Raw genomic sequence first — 21,064 nt, forward strand, 5'->3', positions numbered from 1 at the left:
ATTAACCAAAATGTCTGGCATTATTACTTCTACAGTATATGAAGTCTTAAAAGCCAATACTGCACTACTCACACACTACAGCATACAGAACTTAAAATTTACGATGTTACAGGACTAGATATTATCAACTTTCATTGCTGTGAGTTTATGACATAGTCTCGATGTTGTTGGATTTGATGATATGGTAACTTGACGATATGAAGGGAATCCCAATATATATATATATATATATATATATATATATATATATATATATATAGAGAGAGAGAGAGAGAGAAAAGAAACGCACAAATTGGTGAGGGGTCCCCAGTTTGGTACACACATCAGTATTATAACAAAAAATTCAAAACAAATCCAGCACTCAAATTGAAATATACTGATTCGACCTTATTTTAATAGTGCAACTCCATATTCAAATTCTAGACAAAATGGATTCACATTAGCATCATCAGTGCAGATCATCAGTTTTAAAACTTTGATTTTAGTTATACAGTTATAGCTGTAAGACTTCGATCATCTATTAGGACCCATATATATATATATATATATATATATATATATATATATATATATATATATATATATATATATACACATTTAGGATACATGTGAGAAATACTGCTACTTTAAATGACTAAATTGCGCTCAGTTTGATTCATGAAATAGTGTTTACCACATCACACACATATACACACACACACACACACACACACACACACACATATATACATGTATATGTACATATATCCATTGACACTGTGTACATATACCCAAATATGGGAGAGACATTAGGTGAAATGCAGGCAGAGATTTGTTGTGAACATCTCAATGGACTTAGAGATGTTTTGATTCCATGTCAATGTGCTGTGCAGTGTGAGTAATAATACATGGGTAATTATCAACAAATGTCCAGCTAAGAAGGGCAAATGACTATATTTCTCTTACCCCCGAGTACTGGTTGAGAGGTCCATGGACAACAGAACCATGAAGTTGCAAAATCAACTGACTACGTGTTGTTTATTAAGTTGCTCACAGTTGTTTTTCTTTCGGCTTTTCCCGGCTAGGGGTCGCCACAGCTGAACTCCGGTCCGCTAATGAATGGCAGTAGATTTTTTTTACGGGTGCCGAGGTGCCAGCTCGACGGCCAACCTTCAATGAAGGCACGCCCATTCTACGCATGCCTTTCGAATGCCACTCGACCGCAGGGAGGACATGCAGACTCCACACCGAAGGCGCTCCAGCCGAGAATGGAACGGGAGAACCTCTTGCTGTGAGGCAACAACGCTACCGCTGCACCACTGTGGCTTCTATTAAGTTGCTCACAGTGCAGTTTTTAAAAGTCAGAGCATTACGTTTCTAAAATAATGCCACGCACTTGTGCGATCTTCAGAACTGTTAGAGTGTAGTTCTTTTACGTAACAGTACATAGCTAAATTTCATGGTCACTAATGCAGCTCCACTGCACAGTATAAGGTCAGGAAGATGCAGAGCAGTGGCACTGTCATCTTTCTATTTAATGATACCTTGTACGGCTGGACAGTATACCCATTTGTCTCAACATAAAGATAGCTTCATTTAAGAATACTCGGTAGCTTTAAATTGCACAGAAGAAATACAGTCACCCACTCTTACTTTCTTGTGTTGAGATAGCCAGCTTTGCGGGTTAGGTTTCTGTTTACTGGAACTTTTGCAGTATCTGGATCTGGAACATACAACAAGTTAGCTGCCATTTCAAGGTCCTGGATAGTTTGTTGCATATTCTCAATTTCTGAATCCATTTCTTTACGAACGCTAAATGAAAAGAACAAGAAACTTAAGGTAGTTATCAATGGACAAATACAGAAAAATAAAGTTACCTATAATAGAAGCTAGCATTACTTAACTTTTTAAGTACCAACCATGATGCAGTAACCAGAAAGAAATACTACAACAGTTAAACACTTAAAAGTTAGTGGAAAATGCTTGTCGAACTGTGTTCGTACAAAATGCTTAAATATTACATATCTACTATGCCTCTGCAGAATACTACTAAACTACAGTTTACATGGAAATATTTATGAAAACAGGACTATATGGTAATAAAACAACAAGAAATGTTATAACAAACAAGCAGAAGATAATCTCCTGCAAACCAGAATATCATACACTTACCTCAGGACAAAGTGCCAAACTTGCAAAATTTTGTCAATATGTACGAGCACAGACAGCATTATGAAATGAGCACACAATGTTTTGGAATCCAGGGAAATGTCTGCAGACTGTTCAATACAGGAAGGCAGCAATCTGATCAAGAGGCTATACCAAGCAATGCAGCTGTGCGCATCTGACAGAATTTTGATAAAAGTACAGTTTTGTACCTACCATAAATGTAGATGTTCGAGGATTCCATTGCTGCAGTCCTGACTATTGGGTATAGTCCGCGTCCCAGTCGGCCCGAATACCAGAGTATAAGGCTGGCGTCGGTCATGGCGCCTTTAGACTGACGTCAGTACGTCAGGGTACTAATGCGCATGACCGACGTCATATCCTCAGTCTTTTCTTGCCCCAGATGTCAGAAGACCCAAAAAGACAAGTCCCAAAAAACCTGCACCAAAAAACATGTACAATATATACAACAATATATACAAAAATAAGCATGTAAACTCACCTACACAACCACCCCTAGACACAGAGGGGAAGGAGGGAGGGTAAATTGGACTGCAGCAATGGAATCCTCGAACATCTACATTTATGGTAGGTACAAAACTGTACTATGTTCTTCGTCTTCCATTGCTGCAGTCCTGACTATTGGGTAGAATCCCAAAGCAGAGGTAAGGGAGGCTGGCAAATTATAAAGAAGTAGGAGCTGATAACATGCCTTGCAAAACAGCTGTGGCAAAACCAGCCCTAGACTTAGAGTAGATAGGAAGATGATAATGCTTAGAGAAAGTATGCACTGAACTCCAAGTAGCTGCTTCCAAAATATCCTTAGTTGCCACCCCCCTTAGAAATGCTGTTGAAGTGGCAGTAGCCCTAGTGGAATGAGGCCTAATCCCAGCTGGGATCTCCTTGCCATGATGGGAATAACAAAATGCAATGCAAAAGCCAATCCACCTGGAAATAGTTTGTTTTGACACAGGCTTGCCCTGTGAACTCAAAGCAAAAGAGACAAACAACTGCTGAGACTGCCTAAAATCCTTAGTCCTGCTTAAATAATATCTCAATTGCCTGTGTACATCTAAAGTGTGCAAAATCTTTTCCCCTTTATTTTGGGGGTCTGCATAAAAAGTAGGCAAATGAATAGTTTGGTTTAACGCCACACTAGAAACCACCTTAGGCATAAAGGAAGGATTAGTACGTAATGATACCCTATCCTTATGGAAAATCAAAAAGGGCTCTACTGCCATAAGGGCCTGCAACTCAGACACCCGTCTTGCAGAAGTAATAGCCAACAGAAAAACAGTCTTCCATGACAAGTATTTCAATTCAGCAGTAGCCGCAGGCTCAAAAGGTTGTAGAGTAAGTTTTTCCAACACAAAATTGAGATCCCAAGCAGGAGTAGGAGCTCTACGGGGGTCTTATATTCTTTGCCCTCTAAGAAACTGCTTGAACAAAGGATGCGAAAACAAAGGTGGGTCACAATCATAGTGAGCTGAAATGGCTGCAGCATGAATCTTAATGGAAGAGAAGGACAAACCTTTGTCCAATAACTCAGTAAGATATTGAAGAGCCACAGTCAAATTAGGCTCAGAAATCTCCAAATTCTTTGCTGTACTCCAAAATAAAAATCTCTTCCATTTTTCTGCGACACCTTCCTTGTACTAGGTCTTCTAGCTTCCATAATCACATTTAAAACTTGTTGAGGAAGTTGAGACCTACTGTGCTTCAAGAGAGAATATGCCAGGCTGTTAGGTGAAGAGAGTGAAGCTTGACATTGAGCAGATGACCATCCTTCTGAGATAACAGATGAGGAATCAGAGGTAAAGGCCATGGAGGCTTCTTTACCAGACTCCGTAGTAGTGGATACCAGTGTTGCCGAGGCCAATCTGGAGCTATCAAAATCATCCTTGGCCTGTCTTGTCTGACCTTTAATAATACCTTTGGAAGAAGAGGCAGAGGTGGAAAGGCATAGACATGAAGGTTTTTCCAACTGAAAGACAGAGCATCCACTTTCCAAGCCGTGTGATGAAACCCCTTTGTGCAATACTTTGGCAGCTGGTGGTTTAGTGGAGAAGCGAACAGATCTATGTCTGGAGTTCCCCATGACACTGTCAATTTCTGAAATACATGAAGATCCAGTTTCCACTGTGGGGATCCATGATTTGTCTGCTTAACACATCTGCTAGGGAGTTCTGTGCTCCTGGCAGAAACCTTGCCTGAAGAGTTAGTTGCAGGCTTAGCAGTCTCCCATAAAATCATTGCTTGCCTGCATAGAGGATAAGAATGTGTTCCCCTTGCTTGTTGATGTACCACATGACAGTTGTGTTGTCTGTTAGAATCAACACCTGCCCTGGAAGAAGTAACTCCTTGAAAGCCATCAATGCAAACTGGACTGCTAACATCTCCTTCATGTTGATATGTAGATGCTGTAGTCTGGCAGGCCACTTGTCTTGTATCCACTTTCCATTTAGATGAGCTCCCCAAGCAATGTCCGAGGCATCTGTCGTTAAAATCTGACTCGCCTCTGGCCGGGTCACAGAGAGTCCCTTGTTTAGGTGACATTCCTGAGCCCACCACAAGAATTCCTTTTGAAGGCAAGGTATTATTTGAATGACAGTGTCCAAATCCTGGCAGTGCTGTGTCCATACATTTTTGAGATACCATTGCAGCTTCCTCATATGCAGTTTGGCATTGGGAAGCACCAGAATACAAGATGCCATGAACCCTAATGCTTGAAGGACTGTCCTTGCAGTCAGCACGGACTGATGAGATAGTTGATGGAAGTAAAGTGACAGACTCTTTTGTTTGTCCGGGGTTAAAAAGGCCATCTGGGCTGCTGTATTCAGTCTCACACCCAGAAAGCACATGTCTTGAGAGGGTACTAGACTGGACTTTATTTCGCTCACAGAATACCCTAGGCATCTTAGCACTGCTATGACATATTCCAGATGCTGTAGAAGGTCTTCCTTTTCTTGAGCCAGAATCAGGCAGTCGTCCAAGTAAGGATAGATTTGAATTCCTTGAAGCCTGAAGTAAGCTATCACTGGAGCCAGAACCTTTGTGAATACTCTGGGCAGTAGATAAGCCAAAGGGCAATGCAGAGAACTGATAATGAAAACTCCAGTTCGAAACCGCAGATACTTTCTGCAACCTAGCCTTATAGGCACATGAAGGTAAGCTTCCTTGAGATCTAAAGTTACCATCCAGTGATCTTTGCCCAGCAGAGGTAAAAGTTGTTGTAACGCCAACATCTTGAACTTGGGAATGTCCAGATAAGTGTTGAGGATAGATAAATCCAAAATTGGTCTCCACGTGTTCCCCTTCTTTGGTACTAGGAACAGGCGAGAATAAAATCCTAAGCCCCTTTCTGATACAGGGACTGGCTGAATGGCCCCTATCTGGAGTAACTGAGAAACTTGCTTGTGAGCCTCTTTTCTTTGTGGAGGAGGAACGCCTGGCATGCCTTTGAAAGGGGCATTGTGTGGAAATAAAATCTGTAACCGTGATGAATGATATCCAGCACCCATCTGTCTTGAGTGATTAAATCCCAATTTTCTTTGAAAAGAGACAGTCTTCCTCCCAAAGGAGCTGCCAGACGAGAATCCACTGGCAGCTGAAAAGGCAGGTCATTGGGTCTGCTTACGAAAGGACTGACCCCTGCCCTCACCAGAAGTCTGAGCAGGTGAACTCCTGATCTAGGCCTAAAAGAACCTTGAGCCCTGCCCCTACCACGCCTAGACCTACCCCTAGACTGGGAATCATAAGCAGGATATGTCCACCCCTTAGCAGGCCAATTTCTACTAAACTGGAGGCTGCACCTGCAAAAATCTTTAACAGTCTGCATAGACTTAGCTTTGTCCTCCATTTTCTTTAAAACTGCTTCCACAGGCGGTCCAAACAACACATCAGACTGTAAAGGAGCATCCAAAATCCTTGTCTTAACATGCTCAGCTAAATTCTGATCCTTCAACCAGGCATGTCTGCGAAGAACAGAACTAGTAGCAGCCACCCTCGAGGAGGCCTGAACAGCATCAAAACCACACTGCAAAGAATGCTTACCCACTTGTTCAGACACATGAACCAAATCCAGCAATTCTTTACACTCAATACCTTCCGCCAAAGCATCCACCTTAGATTTCAATTGTGAAAGGAGATAATTTTGATATTTTAGCATGTGAAACTGACAATTCAACGCCCTCATGGCTAGAGTGGAAGAAGTATACACTTTCTTACCCCACCTATCCAAAGCCCTTGCCTCTTTATCAGAGGGTACAGGATTTTTAACCACAGAAGCTTTAACACCTTTAGGCCCCTGAGAAACAGTTTCTGGGTCCGCCTAGGACTCTTAAACAAATACTTATGAGCTTCGGGCACCCTATAATACCTATCAGGCTTAACAGGAGCAGGAGGCAAGGAGTCAGGGTTCAGGGAAGCCTCTGCAAAACATCCTCCACCACATTCAACACAGGAGGAATAGCTAAGGGCCTATGCTGGGGTAAAACAAGAATTCCCTAAGCCTTTTCCTGAATCAGAGTAATCCTGGCCTTCCCATTTAAAGTGCTCCCTCATGGAGTGTAGAGTCTCTGAAAATGAAAAATCCTCAGGAGGAGAAGCTGTAGGAGTGGAATCATCCACATCAGAATCAGAATAAGTAGGATACTCCTGTAAGTCTTCCACAGAAGACTCTGAAGCCTGTGAACACTGTTCAAAACTATCAAACTCCTGTTCCACCCTAGGCCTCTTATCAGGCGGGGCATAGAACCTCTAATCATAGTAATCAAATCTTCTGCCATTTTAAGCATATGTTTCTTAGGCACAGAGCCGAAAGGCTAGGAGAAGCCCCCACAGAAGCTGAACTTGGCCTACCTCTAAAAGAAGCTTTGGCAACAGAAGGAGAGGCCCTAACTACCTTGGGAAGAGAGGGAAGAACAGTTACCTGAGTAGCCCCTCAGCCTGGCCTACCTCCTGAGAGGGCACATCCTGTAACAACAAAGTATCTGCCTGAGACTCCATGGAAACTCCTGGCAAAACCTCTGGCTCCACTGAGTTTTCTAAAGAACCGACGTCCGGGACTGCCGGTTCATCAACCCTAGGCTTCACTGTTTTGTCCTTGCGCTTCTTGGATGAAGCGGGCGTCGGAGCATCCGACGGCATATTATAATTGCAACGCTTTCCAAACACTAACCTAGCACAATCTAGCCTCCTCTTAATAGTGCGCTTGTTAAATCTAGCACAAGAGCGGCAACCAACAACGTCGTGCTCAGGCCCTAAACAAGGTATACACAATGTATGATAATCCCTATGCGGTATCTGCTTCCCACAAGAAATACAGTTATTCACTTTTTCTGACATCCGGTTAAATACTGAGGCAAGAAAACCAAAATGTTCCCCAACGGGTACTTAGCCAACTCTGTTTCGGTCTGAAACTCCGGTTTCGGAAATATCTCAGAACGCCAACCTGCACTCGCAAAATTGCTTCTGCATCGGACCATGCGGCAAAAAAGACTGAGGATATGACGTCGGTCATGCGCATTAGTACCCTGACGTACTGACGTCAGTCTAAGGCGCCATGACCGACGTCAGCCTTATACTCTGGTATTCGGGCCGACTGGGACGCGGACTATACCCAATAGTCAGGACTGCAGCAATGGAAGACGAAGAACATCTGATTTTCACTTACCTATGACACAAAAATTTGTAAACGACAACTACAGACAATGTGACCATTACTGCGCATGAGATCTATATATATATATATATATATATATATATATATATATATATATATATACACACACACACACATATATATATATATATATATATATATACACACACACACACACACACACACACACACATATATATATATGTGTATGTGTGGAACCACTACTAAATACCAAGCACTCACTCTACCGACACCCAAAATCCCGAGACCAAACATCCGAAACACTACAATACCGAAAAACCAAAACCGCGAAATTCAAACTACCGAAAAAGTACAGTTTTGTACCTACCATAAATGTAGATGTCCGAATTGGATAGCATCTGCAGTCATAACAACTGGGTTGTCCTGTCGTCAGGCAGCCCTTCAGTCGGCCGGATTCCAAAGTCCGGTCCGCTTCGCTGATGTCGCACTTCACCCGACGTCATCTCTGTTGGTCTTCGGGTATAAAAGCATCAGCCGACGCCATTTTCTTCAGTGTTTCTTGCCCCAGATGCCAGAAGCCCTATAGAAGGCTAAAAATTCTGGATAGATGCCAATGTTTCCAAAAGATAGAGGTAAACACAAAAATAAGCATGTATGTACATAAATACAAACAAATACACCATGAAAGAAATCCCCACTAGCTAGCTATTAGAAGGGTAAACACCCTAGGAGTACCACAGAGGGAAGGAGGAGGATCCTGACTGCAGATGCTATCCAATTCGGACATCTACATTTATGGTAGGTACAAAACTGTACTATGTCCTTCATGGATGCATCTGCAGTCATAACAACTGGGTAGAATACCACAGCCAACTAGGGGAGGAGGATAAAAAATAAATTATGGTGTGTTTAGGATCCCTTGCAGAACAGCAGTGGCAAACCCTGCTCGGGATCTGGAATATAGAGGTAAATTATAATGCTTGGCAAATGTATGCACGGAGGTCCAAGTAGCCGCCTCAATAATGTCTTTGGTAGCCACTCCTCTTAAGAAGGCTGTGGTAGTGGCTGTTGCCCTTGTAGAATGAGGTCTTATGTTCTGTGGAATTGGCTTTCCATGGAAGGAGTAGCAGAATCGTATGCAATTTCCTATCCATTTGGAGATTGTCTGTTTGGAAATAGCTTTTCCTTCCCTTCCTGTTGCATAGGCTACGAAAAGTTGGTCAGTCTTTCTGCTATTTTCTGTTCTGTCCAAGTAGTAGCGTAGCTGTCTATGTACATCCAAGGTATGCAGTATTCTTTCCCCTCTGTTTTGTGCGTTGGGAAAGAAGGTAGGCAGGTGGATTGCCTGGTTTAAAGACACTCTGGATACCACCTTAGGCATAAATGTAGGATTAGTCCTCATGGACACTCTATCTTGGTGGAAGATTAGAAAGGGTTGCACTGCCATTAAGGCCTGTAGTTCTGAAACCCTCCTTGCTGAAGTAATTGCCAGTAGGAAAGCAGTTTTCCATGACAGGTGTTGTAGGTCTGCTGTTGCTGCTGGTTCAAAAGGTGATAGTGTCAATTTTTCTAGCACAAAGTTCAAGTCCCAAGCTGGCAATGGTGGTTTCCTTGGAGGTTTTACATTCTTGATTCCTCTGAGGAACTGCCTGAGCAAAGGGTGTGAAAAACAGGTGGATCAAAGCTGTATTCTGCTGAAATAGCTGATGCATGAATCTTGATGGAGGAGTAGGACAGGCCTGAATGAAGTAGATCGCCAGGTACTCCAGAATGTTAGGCATATCTATGTTTGATACATCTTTTCCTCTTTCAGAACTCCAAATGACAAACCTTTTCCATTTCCCAGCATAATTCCTTCTAGTTGAAGGCCTGCGTGCTTCAAGAATAATGTCTTTAACTCTTTGTGAAAGTTCTGTATTAGCAGCTGCTATGTGATGTTCCATGCAGTCAGTTGCAGCGTTTTAGGTTTGGATGCATGGTGCTGAAGTTGTTCTGAGTTAGCATCAAAGGCATCAGGGAATTGGCCACATATTGTTCCGAGACATGCTCCTCAGTAGTGGGTACCAATGCTGTCTTGGCCAGTTTGGAGCTATCAGGATTATCCTTGGACGTTCCTCCTTGATTTTTAGTAGTACTTTGTGTATCAAGGGAAGAGGTGGGAATGCATATGCTGTTAGGCCTTTCCAGCTGAAGGAGAGCGAGTCCACTTTCCATGCTAGTGGGTGGAATGTCCTTGTGCAGAATTTTTTGAGCTGGTGATTGAGAGGTGATGCGAATAGGTCTATCTGAGGCATTCCCCATTTCTTCGAGATGGTCTTGAAGATATCCGGGTGCAGCTGCCATTCGTGGGCATCCGATGTGGTCCTGCTTAACATATCTGCTAGAGAGTTTTCTTTTCCTGGCACAAATATTGCCTGTAACTGGATGTTGTAGCTGAGTGCCAGGGTCCACAGCTCCAAAGTCATTCTGCATAGGGGGTAAGAATGAGTGCCTCCCTGTTTGTTGATGTACCACATGACTGTGGTGTTGTCTGTCCTTATCATCAAGTGGTCCTCCTTGAGAAATGGTCTGAACTTTTGGATTGCCAGTTTTACTGCCAGCATTTCTTTTAGGTTGATGTGCAGGTGAAGTTGGTCCTGTGTCCACAATCCTTGTACGCATTTGTCCAGCATATGCGCCCCCCATCCTAGGTCTGAAGCATCTGTTGTGATGGTCTGGCTTGCTTGACCTCATGCGAAAGGCCAGGCCTGGGTTTGACGGGCATGCTTGCGCCCACCATAGGAACTCCTGTTTTAAGCATGGTATTAGTTGGATTATCGATTCTAGGCTGTGTCTGTGTTGGGACCATAAATTCTTTAGGTACCACTGTAGTTTTCTCATATGTAGTCTGGCAAATGGAACCAAGATTATGCATGATGCCATGAAACCCAAGGCCTGCAGTACCTTTCTTGCTGTTAACTTGTTCAGTTTTGTTAGTGCCAAGAAGTAAAGAGGGAGTTCTTTTTGTTTTTCTGTAGTTAGGAATGCCATTTGTCTTACTGTGTCCAATTCCGCCGCCAGGAAACTCCTTGTCTGGGATGGTATCAGTCTTGACTTTTGTAAATTGACTGTGTATCCCAGTGCTTGAAGCAAGTAAATGACCCTTTGTAAATCTGTTGTCAGCTTGCTTTTGTTGTCTCCTTGTATCAGGCAGTCGTCCAGGTATGGATAAATTTGAATTCCCTGTAGTCTGCAATGGGCTTATTACTGATGCCAGGCATTTTGTGAATACTCTGGGCGCAGTAGATAAGCCAAAGGGCAATGCTGAGAATTGATAGTGCTCTGATCCTGCAAGAAATCTGAGGTATCTTCTGCAGATTGGTCGAATGGGGACGTGCAGGTATGCCTCCTTGAGATCTAGAGTTACCAGCCAACACTCCTTGCCCAGCATGGGAAGAAGTTGCTGTAGGGTCAGCATTTTGAATTTTGGGACAATGATGTAAGTATTCAGGGTGGACAGGTCTAGAAATGGTCTCCAACTTTATTCCTTTCATGGAACTAGGAATAGTCTGGAGTAGAACCCTTTCCTTGCTCTGCTGTTGGCACTTTCTCCACAGCTCTCATGTTTGCTAACTCCATTATCTGTTGTAGAGCCTCTGTCTTTTGATTTGGAGGTAGATTTGGCATTCCTCTTTGTCTGGTAAAGTGTGGAAGTGGAACCGTAACCTTGTTCTATGGTTCGTAAAATCCACTTGTCCTTTGTTATGTGGTGCCAGTTTTTGAAAATAAGGTTAGCTTTCCGCCTAGAGGAGCTGCTATTTGTTCCCTGGTAGGCGGGTTTAGGATTAAGTCACTGTGGTTGTGTTGATGTAGTGGCAGGTGTGGAGTCTGTGCCTCTGTTGTTACCTTGCCACTGTCGCCTCTGTAGGCACCTCCTCTGGATTGGTTTCTGCCTCTGGAACGCCTATTCCTGCCCCTTTGAGGTCTTGTGGAGTCAGGAAAGGACCAATTTTTGGCAGGCCAGTTCCTGCTAAACCTTGGGGTTGAACCTGCAAGAAATCTTTAACTGTCTGGACTGATTTTGCCTTTTCTTCCATTTTCTTCATAACCTGCTGGGCAGGTGTACCAAACAAACTTGTTTTATCCATAGGAGCATCTAGCAATTTAGATTTAACATGATCCGGTAAAGCTTGCTCCTTTAGCCATGCATGCCTTCTAATTACAGTGCCAGTCATGGCTGATCTAAATGAAGCCTCCAGTGCATCATAGCCACATTTTAAAGAATGGTTACTAACTTGCTGTATGTTATTTACCATTTCTAATACATATTTCTTATCAAGAGATTCATCAGTGGTTAGTTTTTTAGTTAACTGATCAAGCATAAACTCTTGGTATTGTATCATGTGAAACTGACAGTTTAAAGCTCTAGCTGAGAGAGTGGCTGAAGTGTAAACCTTTTTACCCCATCTGTCTAATGACCTTGCTTCCCTTTCAGAAGGAACAGGGTTTTAGCTATGGTCGCTACTGCCTTGGGACCCTGGGAAATAGTTTCGGGGTCTGCAAGAGGGGCCTTGTAAAGGTGGTGATGAGTATCTGGCACCCTGTAAAATCTGTCAGGTTTGGCAGGGGCTGGGGGTAAAGAATCTGGAGCTGAGCAGACATCATTGAAAGCATCATCCACCACAGAGAGAACAGGAGGTATAGCTAAGGGCCTGTGCTGTGGAAGGTGCAAAAGGTCCTAAGTCTTTCCTGGAGTCTGAAAAATCCTGTTGCTGCCATTGGAACTGTTCTCGCATGGCATGCAAGGTTTCCCAAAGGAGAATTCTTCTGGTGGGGAAGCAGCTGGAATGGATTCTTCAGCATCAGAATCTTCAAAATTGGAGAAAGGAGCCTCTGGCTGGTCAGTTATGTCTGATTCATCAGCAGAATCATCAGAGGAGACTGGCTCATGGGGCTCTGCCCTAGGTCTCTTCTCTGGGGGCTGAGAGGCCCTGTCTGGGTGAGATTGAGATCCTCTAATTAATGAAATTAAATCTTCTGCCAAAGTAAGCATTTGAGAACTGGAAGAGGGCCTGGTTGAGGGGGGTTTAACAGGCACTGTTCTAGTAGTCTTGGCTGCTTTAGCTCTGGCGAAGGCCTTAATGGACATGGCTGCTGGAGGCCTAGCAGCACCACGTGCTGGGGTAGAGACATCCAAGGGAATGGTGTCTGATAAGTCAGTGGTAAGCACCATAGTGGGTAAAATTTCTGAGGCCGATTCAAGAGTGTTAGCAGGGAACTCAGTTGTAGAGATTGATTCAGCTGTATTTTGATCAGTTTTCGGTTTCGCCGAAACCGAGACACTCAAGGTTTGCTTAACCATGGTTTCGCCGAAACCGCGGACCGCGAAAGTGTCGGTCTTTTCTTTGCGTTTTTGGCAGAATGCGAGTCGGAGGATCCGACGGCATAATGTACGCAAAATCAGAACCGAAAAACTGTTCTGCAACTCCGACCGACGCCTAAGCGTTCGTCGGTTGAAAGAAGCACAGGACGAACAGGCTGCTACGCGTGGGCTGGGCCTAAGCAAGGCAGGCAGTAAGAGTGGAAATCTTTATGAGGTATTTGTTTCCCACAGGTTAAACAATTATTAACTTTTTCTGACATCGGCTGAGGCAAGAAAGAGTCCCCAACGGGTACTTAGCTTTAGAAGTCTTCGTAGTATTCGGTAGAAGTAATCTCTGGATCCGACCGACCGCACTTGCGAACAGCTTCTGCTTGCGCCACGCGGCAAGAAAGACTGAAGAAAATGGCGTCGGCTGATGCTTTTATACCCGAAGACCAACAGAGATGACGTCGGGTGAAGTGCGACATCAGCCGAAGCCGGACCCGGACTTTGGAATCCGGCCGACTGAAGGGCTGCCTGACGACAGGACAACCCAGTTGTTATGACTGCAGATGCATCCATGAAGGACATCTACACACAACATACACCACACACAGACACATACACATACCTTGCCCCAAAACACAAACACACAAATCTAACCTACAGACAAGCAGGGGGGCAATCTTCCCTGCACACCCTCCTACTTAAATAATCTTCCCTGCACAACCCCCTACTTAAATATTCTAACTCCAAGGTCACACTGCCCAGACAAACACATGAATACACCACCACACGCCTACATCCCCCTCGCACACACACACATCACACTCGCAACACACACTTACAAACTAAACCTCTACCTAACACAGTTAAAACAGAAATACTTACCTGCCCTTCCACCATACTGCAACACCAAAAGTGCGAACTTCAAACTCCCGATAGTCGGGATTTTGAAATTCGTGTTTCTGGACTTTTGGAAGTTTTGGCTATATGGTCTCGAAAGTTTGAAATTCGGTATTTCAAACTTTCGAGATTATGTAGTGCTCCCATATATATATATATATATATATATATATATATGCACACACACACACACACACACACATATACATACGCACATAAATCTATACATGTATATATACATGTTTACATTCATTTACCTGAATTGCACTCAGTCAGATCCACTTTGTGCAGTCTGAAATAAGAAAGTTGAAAATGCAGAAGACCAATATGTCCGACTGACAAATCTGGTCCTCCTTTTCAATCCATGTTAATGCTTGTTCCCAGGCACAGATCGGTCCCAGACTGTTAGGTGGTGGGTATGATTTAGGAAAACTGTGTGAAATGGTCGTACAAATTAGGTGGCCATTCTCGGGTTTTTTTTTTTTTTTTTACATTCGTTATTTTAAGTTTTCATTTTTCTGCAATTTCGTTTATTTCATCTTGGTAATTTCAGATTCGATAATATGGGTTTTCAAACATTTGAAGTAGAATCCGGCCCACACACACCAAGATATATATATATATATATATATATATATATATATATATATATATATATATATATATATATATACACACACACACACACACACACACACACATATATTTTTTTTAACAAAAAAAAAACAAATTCAAGAAACTGCAAATGTTTATATCAATAACTAAAGTACAGAGTGCAACAGAGTTAATATAGTGATTTTATTGATTCAGCCAAGTCACTAATAATACTTCATGCTAGACCATTCTGTCGTCAAAACAAGTATATAACAACTCAGATTTTTTAGTAATTGTCTTTTGCTCATTTTTAAACACCTTTACTAAATCATCACTTAAGACAAAGTCATAGATATTTTAATAGGAAAGAAACCACATTCATGCATTACACATTAAATACAGGTTTTCTTTCTTTCTAACAATTATTCACTCTGGCGTTACATAAACTGCTCCTTCCCTTAAACCTCACTCCTCGTCCTGAACAGTATTCTACATGGTTTCCACAAATTTCATTTACTTCTATGATGTTTGCTGCTTCCCTTTTATAAAGTGATGTTATGTAGTCCAATCTCGCCTTCATTTTACCCTTAGGTTCGGAGCCGAACCTTGGCTCCAACTCGGCCAAACTCTAGCTCAAAGTCTTCATTGGCTCGTGGCTAAGAGGTATCCCATCATGCAACAGTCCCATTCCCCAGATCTCATTTGCCACTCATTACGCTCAGACGTGGTCTCGCTTTTGGCTGTGGCTAAGTATACTTTTTTTCTACATTTTTGGCTATTTGTTGCTCAAAAAAAGCTATTTTCATAGCTACTGTGTGTGTCTCTCTTGCTGGTTGTGTGGCCATTTTGTTGGCTGTTTTATGGTATCCCCAGAGTTTTTGCCTGAGGAGCTTGTCAGAAAGAGAATGTGTAAGAGGAAACACGTCGACTCCCCAGATGAGTCTCTCACGTCAGATACTGACCTCGAGGAGTCAGAGGGTTCCCCCAAGTCGTCTTCTGAAGATATCTCTTTTCAGATATCCTTGAGATCTTGAAGCAGAGAGGCGGCTGGCCCTCCAAATCCCCTTCTGAAGAGGAGTCGTTGTTCGTGAAGGCTTTCGGGTCTCAACCTTCTGCCTCTTGGGTCTCTCCCCCTTTCGATGAGCTACTAGATCTCATCTGTCGAAAGGTGTGGGAAACTCTTGACACTGTGGAACCGGTCCCTAGGAGACCCAATGAGTTTTTGTCTGCTCCCACAGACAAGGAATATCTCACAAAAGGCGTTCCAGTAGATGCCATGGTAGTGGCAGCAGCCACCAAGAAGGAACTTGCTGAAACTTCATTTACCGTCCATCCACCTAGCAAGGAGTCATGGGCCATGGACAGGTATGGGAAGCATGTGTTTTCCTCAGCGGCCTTTACTCTGCGGTCGCTGAACTACTTGACCCATTTTACAAGGCTACAGCGAGATCTCCTAAAGGAGCTAGGAGATTCGCTACAGGGCAACGTTTCTGATGCCGTGTCACAGAAGGTCAATGCACAGATGTCTACCCTAAATTCCCTTACCAACTCCTTCATGAGGCTGATCTCATACACAGCCGATGGAGCGAGCAGGGCAGCGGGTTCCGGAGTCTCTCTTAGAAGACACTCCTGGATGTGCCTGTGTAATTTCGTGGAGGCCTTCAAGTCTACATTCACAAATGCCCCATTTGACGGTTCATAGTTATTCCGAACCAAGGTTTAGGACACTCTCACTACGGGCGAGCAGGAAAGAAAAACCCTGTCTGCCGTGGCAGTCTGTTTTTCCATGCCTTCTAGACCTTACCCTAAGGGCCAGAAGGGTGGGAAAATGTGGTTCATGAAGTCGCAGAGGTTTTTTCAGGATGCAGAAAGTGATTCCCCCTCCAGAGGCAGGGGAGGGGATGGAAATTCAGGTAGATGCCACCCAAGAGGCAGAGGAGGCCCACGTAACCAGGGGGACCATGATTCCTTTTGTAGTTCTCCATACCAGCGCTCCTGAAGGGAGGTCCCACTGAGTGGCTATTAAAGATAATTTCCAGAGGTTATCATATTCCCTTCTCTTCTCCTCCCCCGCCAACCAAGAGAATTCCAGACATTCCACCCAGTCACAGGGATTCTGCAACTTTAGAAATAAAAAAGTTGCTTTCAAAGAAAGCCATCTAGCCTGTCCCTGCAGACCAAGTAGGATTAGGGACTTACTCCAGATTTTTTTTGGTAGCGAAAAGAACAGGGGACCTGAGACCCATCTTGGATCTCAGCCGATTGAACCTACATGTACAAAAGTCCAGTTTCCACATGGTCACCTTACAGTCAATACTCCCTCTGTTAAGGAAAGATGTGTGGATGTGCTCCATCAACCTCAAATATGCTTACTACCATATCAAGATTGACAGGGCATCGAGAAGTCATCTACGCTTCTGGCTGGGAGCCAGTCATTTTCAGTTTCGCGCTCTGCCCTTTGGTCTCACCACAGCCCCCAGGGTGTTCACCAAATGCATGGCAGTGGTAATGGCTCACTTGAGACGTCAGGGATTCCAAGTGTTTCCGTCCCTGGACGACTGGCTCCTTTCTGCCACCACCAAGCATCTACTGTTACAGACCAGGGACGCCACCATTACACTGTACCAAACATTAGGAATTACTCTAAATTGGGAAAAATCTGCCTTGTTGCCCTCGGGGCGTGTCACTTTTATCGGCACCAAACTAGATATGGTGCTCACGAGGAACTTCTTACCAGAAGAAAGAATTCAGGCTTTACAACAGCAGGTCTACGCCTTACTACCATTGACGAAGGTCAAGGCAGAAGTGCTCCTCAAGTTATTAGGGAACATGGCTGCCACAATCATGCTAGTTCCCCTTGCCAGACTACACATGAGGGTTCTTCAGTGGCTGCTTTTCACCCAATGGTCACTACAGTATCTTCCACTCTCCCTCTCTATTCTGATTACGGACACGTGCAAGCAGGATCTACGCTGGTGACTTCAGGCCAGCAATCTCAATGTGGGCAAGCCTTTTGCCCCATCTTCTCCTGTTGCCACAGTGACCACGGATGCCTCCCAGATTGGGTGGGGGCGCATTATCTCGGCAGGACAGTCCAAGGCACGTGGCAAGATCACGAGACCCATTTGCCTATCAATGTCTTGGAGATGAGAGCAGTGCTATTAGCATTGCAAGCACTTCAGAGCTTCCTTCCTCTAGGGACAATTGCAATCCACTCAGACAACATGTCAGTGGTACGGTATCTGAACAAGCAGGGAGGAACCAAATCATACCCCCTCTGCAGAGTGGCACTTCAAGTTTGGCAGTGGGCGGTGTCTTCCCAATGCTTTCTAGTTGCAATGCATATACCGAAGTCCAACGTGATTGCCGACAGGCTGAGCAGAGCTATCCTAATGCCTCACAAGTGGTCTCTGAACAAATATGTTACGGAGATGATATTTCGCAGATGGGGTCAGCCTTGATGCGATCTATTTGCCAGCCCCCTCAATGCCAAATGCAGTGGCTACTTCACCCTTATCCCCCCGGTGGGGGAGACACCCAGGGACGCTCTGGTTCACGATTGGCCCTCCAGTCTTCTCTATGCCTTTCCACCGTTTCCTCTGATATCAAAGGTCATTCAGAAAGCACAGTCTTTGGGAAGCAAAATGATCCTGATTGCCCCACACTGGCCTCATCAGATTTGTTTTCCCTTCTTTCAACCCTATCTAATGGACGATCTCTGGATTCTGGACCCAGATCCAGATTTGCTGACTCATATGTCAGGACAGTTCCATCCCTCTATCCAGACCCTCAAGTTGACAGCTTGGCTGCTCCATTTCCGTCCCTAGTCAGGCTTCATGATTTTTCCCCAGAAGTGGTCCACATTCTGTCATCTTCCTACAAGCCTTCTACCTGAAATATTTATTGCAGGAAGTGGAAGAGATTCTCCATTGGGCCTGTGAAAGGCATATTGATCATTATACAACGCCTATTTTGGCAATATTAGAATTTCTTTCTCGACTGTTCAGTCAGGGGTCAGCTGCAGCAACCATTAAAGTGCAACTGGCAGCGATTTCTACCTTTCACGTTGCTAATGAGACCAACATTATGGCTCATAGGCTTTGTAGGCCTTTCTGAAAGGGACAATGTTACTCTGACCTCCAGTCTTTGATCCAGTAATGCCATGGGACCTCAATTTTGTATTACAGAAGCTCACCTCGACTCCCTTTGAGCCCGCAGCTACATGTGACATTAAATTCTTGCATGGAAGACAGTATTCTTGGTAGCCATAACTTCAGCTAGGTGGGTGTCTGAGCTCCAAGCTTTATCGATTAAGCCACCTTATTTGGTGTTTCACAAAGATAGGGTCTCCTTACAGGTTCATACTAGGCTATCTGCCCTAGGGCATTTATAAGCCTAGCCAGAATGTGTTTGGCTTTCGCCACCCATTTTAAATTTATTTTGCTATGCCCTTTTTCGAGGTTATAGGTTCATAGGTTCATACTAGGCTATCTGCCCTAGGGCATTTTGAGAACCAATCCTTCCTTTATTCCAAAGGTTGCTTCTATTGTCAATATCAACCAATCCATTGAGTTGCCTGTTTTTTTCCTGAATTCTCTAACAAGGCAGAATTTAAGTTTCATCAGCTAGACGTTCATCGACAATTGCGTTTCTATTTACATAGGACAAAAGATTTCAGGAGATCAGATCAACTGTTTGGCTCGTTTTCAGACACTAAACTTGGGGTTCCTGTTTTTAAAGTAACCTTGTCTCGCTGGATTTCCAATTGCATCTCCTTTATTTATGCTTCCAATGGCAAAGAATTTACCCTTTAAAGTGAAGGCTCATTCTACACTATCTGTGGCTACCTCAACTGCATTTCAGGCTAGGATGTCTATGGATGATATTTGTGCTGCAGCAACATGGGCTTAGCCTCATACTTTTATTAGTCACTACAAAATAAATCTGGTCCCTAGAGGCAGATCTTCCTTTGATTCCATAGTGCTCAAGAGTATTATTCACTGAGCCACCCTTGGTTAGGGTGCTAGGGACGCTGTCCCAAGGGTAAGAATGAAGACGAGATTGGACTACATAACATCAAGAAGTTACGTACTCACCATAACGTTCGATGTATGTAGTCCATCTCGCCTAACATTCTTACTAACCCCCCCTCCTACCCCCTCCTTGAGGACCTGGAGGTATAGTCTCTAGGTATCAGTAGTGCTTTCTGTTGAGGTTGTTCTTCTTCTCAGTGTGTGTGTGTGTGTGTGTGTGTGTGTGTGTGTGCTTGCAGCAAACCAGATCTGGGGAATAGGCCTGTTGGATGATGGGATACCTCTTGGCCACGAGCCAACTGAAGACTTTGAGCTAGAGTATGGCCGAGTCAGAGCCGTGGTTTGGCTCCGAACTCAAGGGTAAGAATGTAAGGTGAGATGGACTACATACATTGAACATTATGGTGAGTACATAACTTCTTGCTCATCTCTAGTTCTTTTATTGCTAGTAATTAAGTATGCTGTGAAGTTTGAAGAGCTTAGGGAGATGCTCAAAAATGGAATTTAATGTACACTTAGTACAACACTGGAATAGAATTCTGACCTGCTACAGATATGCTTTAAAATCCCACAAGTACTTTTTTTTGGGGGGGGGGGTGGCAGTGTCTCCACAAACATTTTTTACACTGCCCAGGCTGATAAGATAATAAAGCAGTATCTAACACGGTGGATGTAGAATAGTGTGTGTATATTGTACCTTTAAGAAGCGTTTCAAGGTCGGCACGTGCTAGCTTCAGTGCCATTTTGTGAGTGCAGCCAGAGAGTGAGCATGTATGAGTGTAATAGCTAGTTTGTTTGCAAGTTTATCCAAGTTAAAGTTATTAAGCCTCAATCCTGATGTGTTTGTACATAGTAAAGCTGCTTGAACAGAACCCACAAAGACTCGCCTATTTTATCCTGATTAGACAAGTGACAGTGGAGATGCAAAGAAGGCTAGTTTAGAGATTTGAGGGTTTTCTACACATTTTCTGATCCAGTCACACGACTTATTTAGACAAGACCTTCAACTTATCTGTGACACTTTATAGCTGGAAGGGTTGTCTTGAGCTCAAAACAGATCTGGTCAACAACATGGTTAGAGTAGAGCAAGACAAACTAAGAATGCATACTGGCCACACAGTTATCATTAACAGATCCGTGGGGTGCATTATCTCTTTCAAACTATTAAAAGAAGTGGTGGTAACTATCCCCAAGTCCAAATTTCTTTCAATACTTGATACAAAATTATTGATTATGGCAGATCAAGATGGATACGTTTTCAAACTGAATATTTAATACACCCCTTGGTAGATGCAGTGTCTTAAGGCTACCTTTTTGGATTTCCTCAACATCTGAGTGTTTCAGCAAAAGCATGACTAAGATGTAAAAGGAGATACTAATATTCCTGATTCTATTCTAGTC

The 21,064-nt window shown here is 43.6% G+C and overlaps 1 protein-coding gene across 2 annotated transcripts in view; it reads right to left on the minus strand.

Moving 5' to 3' along the window:
* Positions 1 to 21,064, minus strand: part of APPL1 (adaptor protein, phosphotyrosine interacting with PH domain and leucine zipper 1) — a 1,282,591-nt gene that overhangs the window by 443,930 nt on the left and 817,597 nt on the right. For both annotated transcript variants that reach the window (XM_044078766.1, XM_044078765.1), the window contains exon 10: positions 1,633 to 1,791. In XM_044078766.1, coding sequence (XP_043934701.1) covers positions 1,633 to 1,791 — 159 coding nt within the window. The remainder of the gene's footprint in view (positions 1 to 1,632; positions 1,792 to 21,064) is intronic.

The sequence above is a fragment of the Protopterus annectens genome, chromosome 7.part1 (genome assembly GCF_019279795.1).
Source record: "Protopterus annectens isolate FY-2018-M chromosome 7.part1, PAN1.0, whole genome shotgun sequence".
NCBI classification, from domain to species: Eukaryota; Metazoa; Chordata; order Ceratodontiformes; family Protopteridae; genus Protopterus; species Protopterus annectens.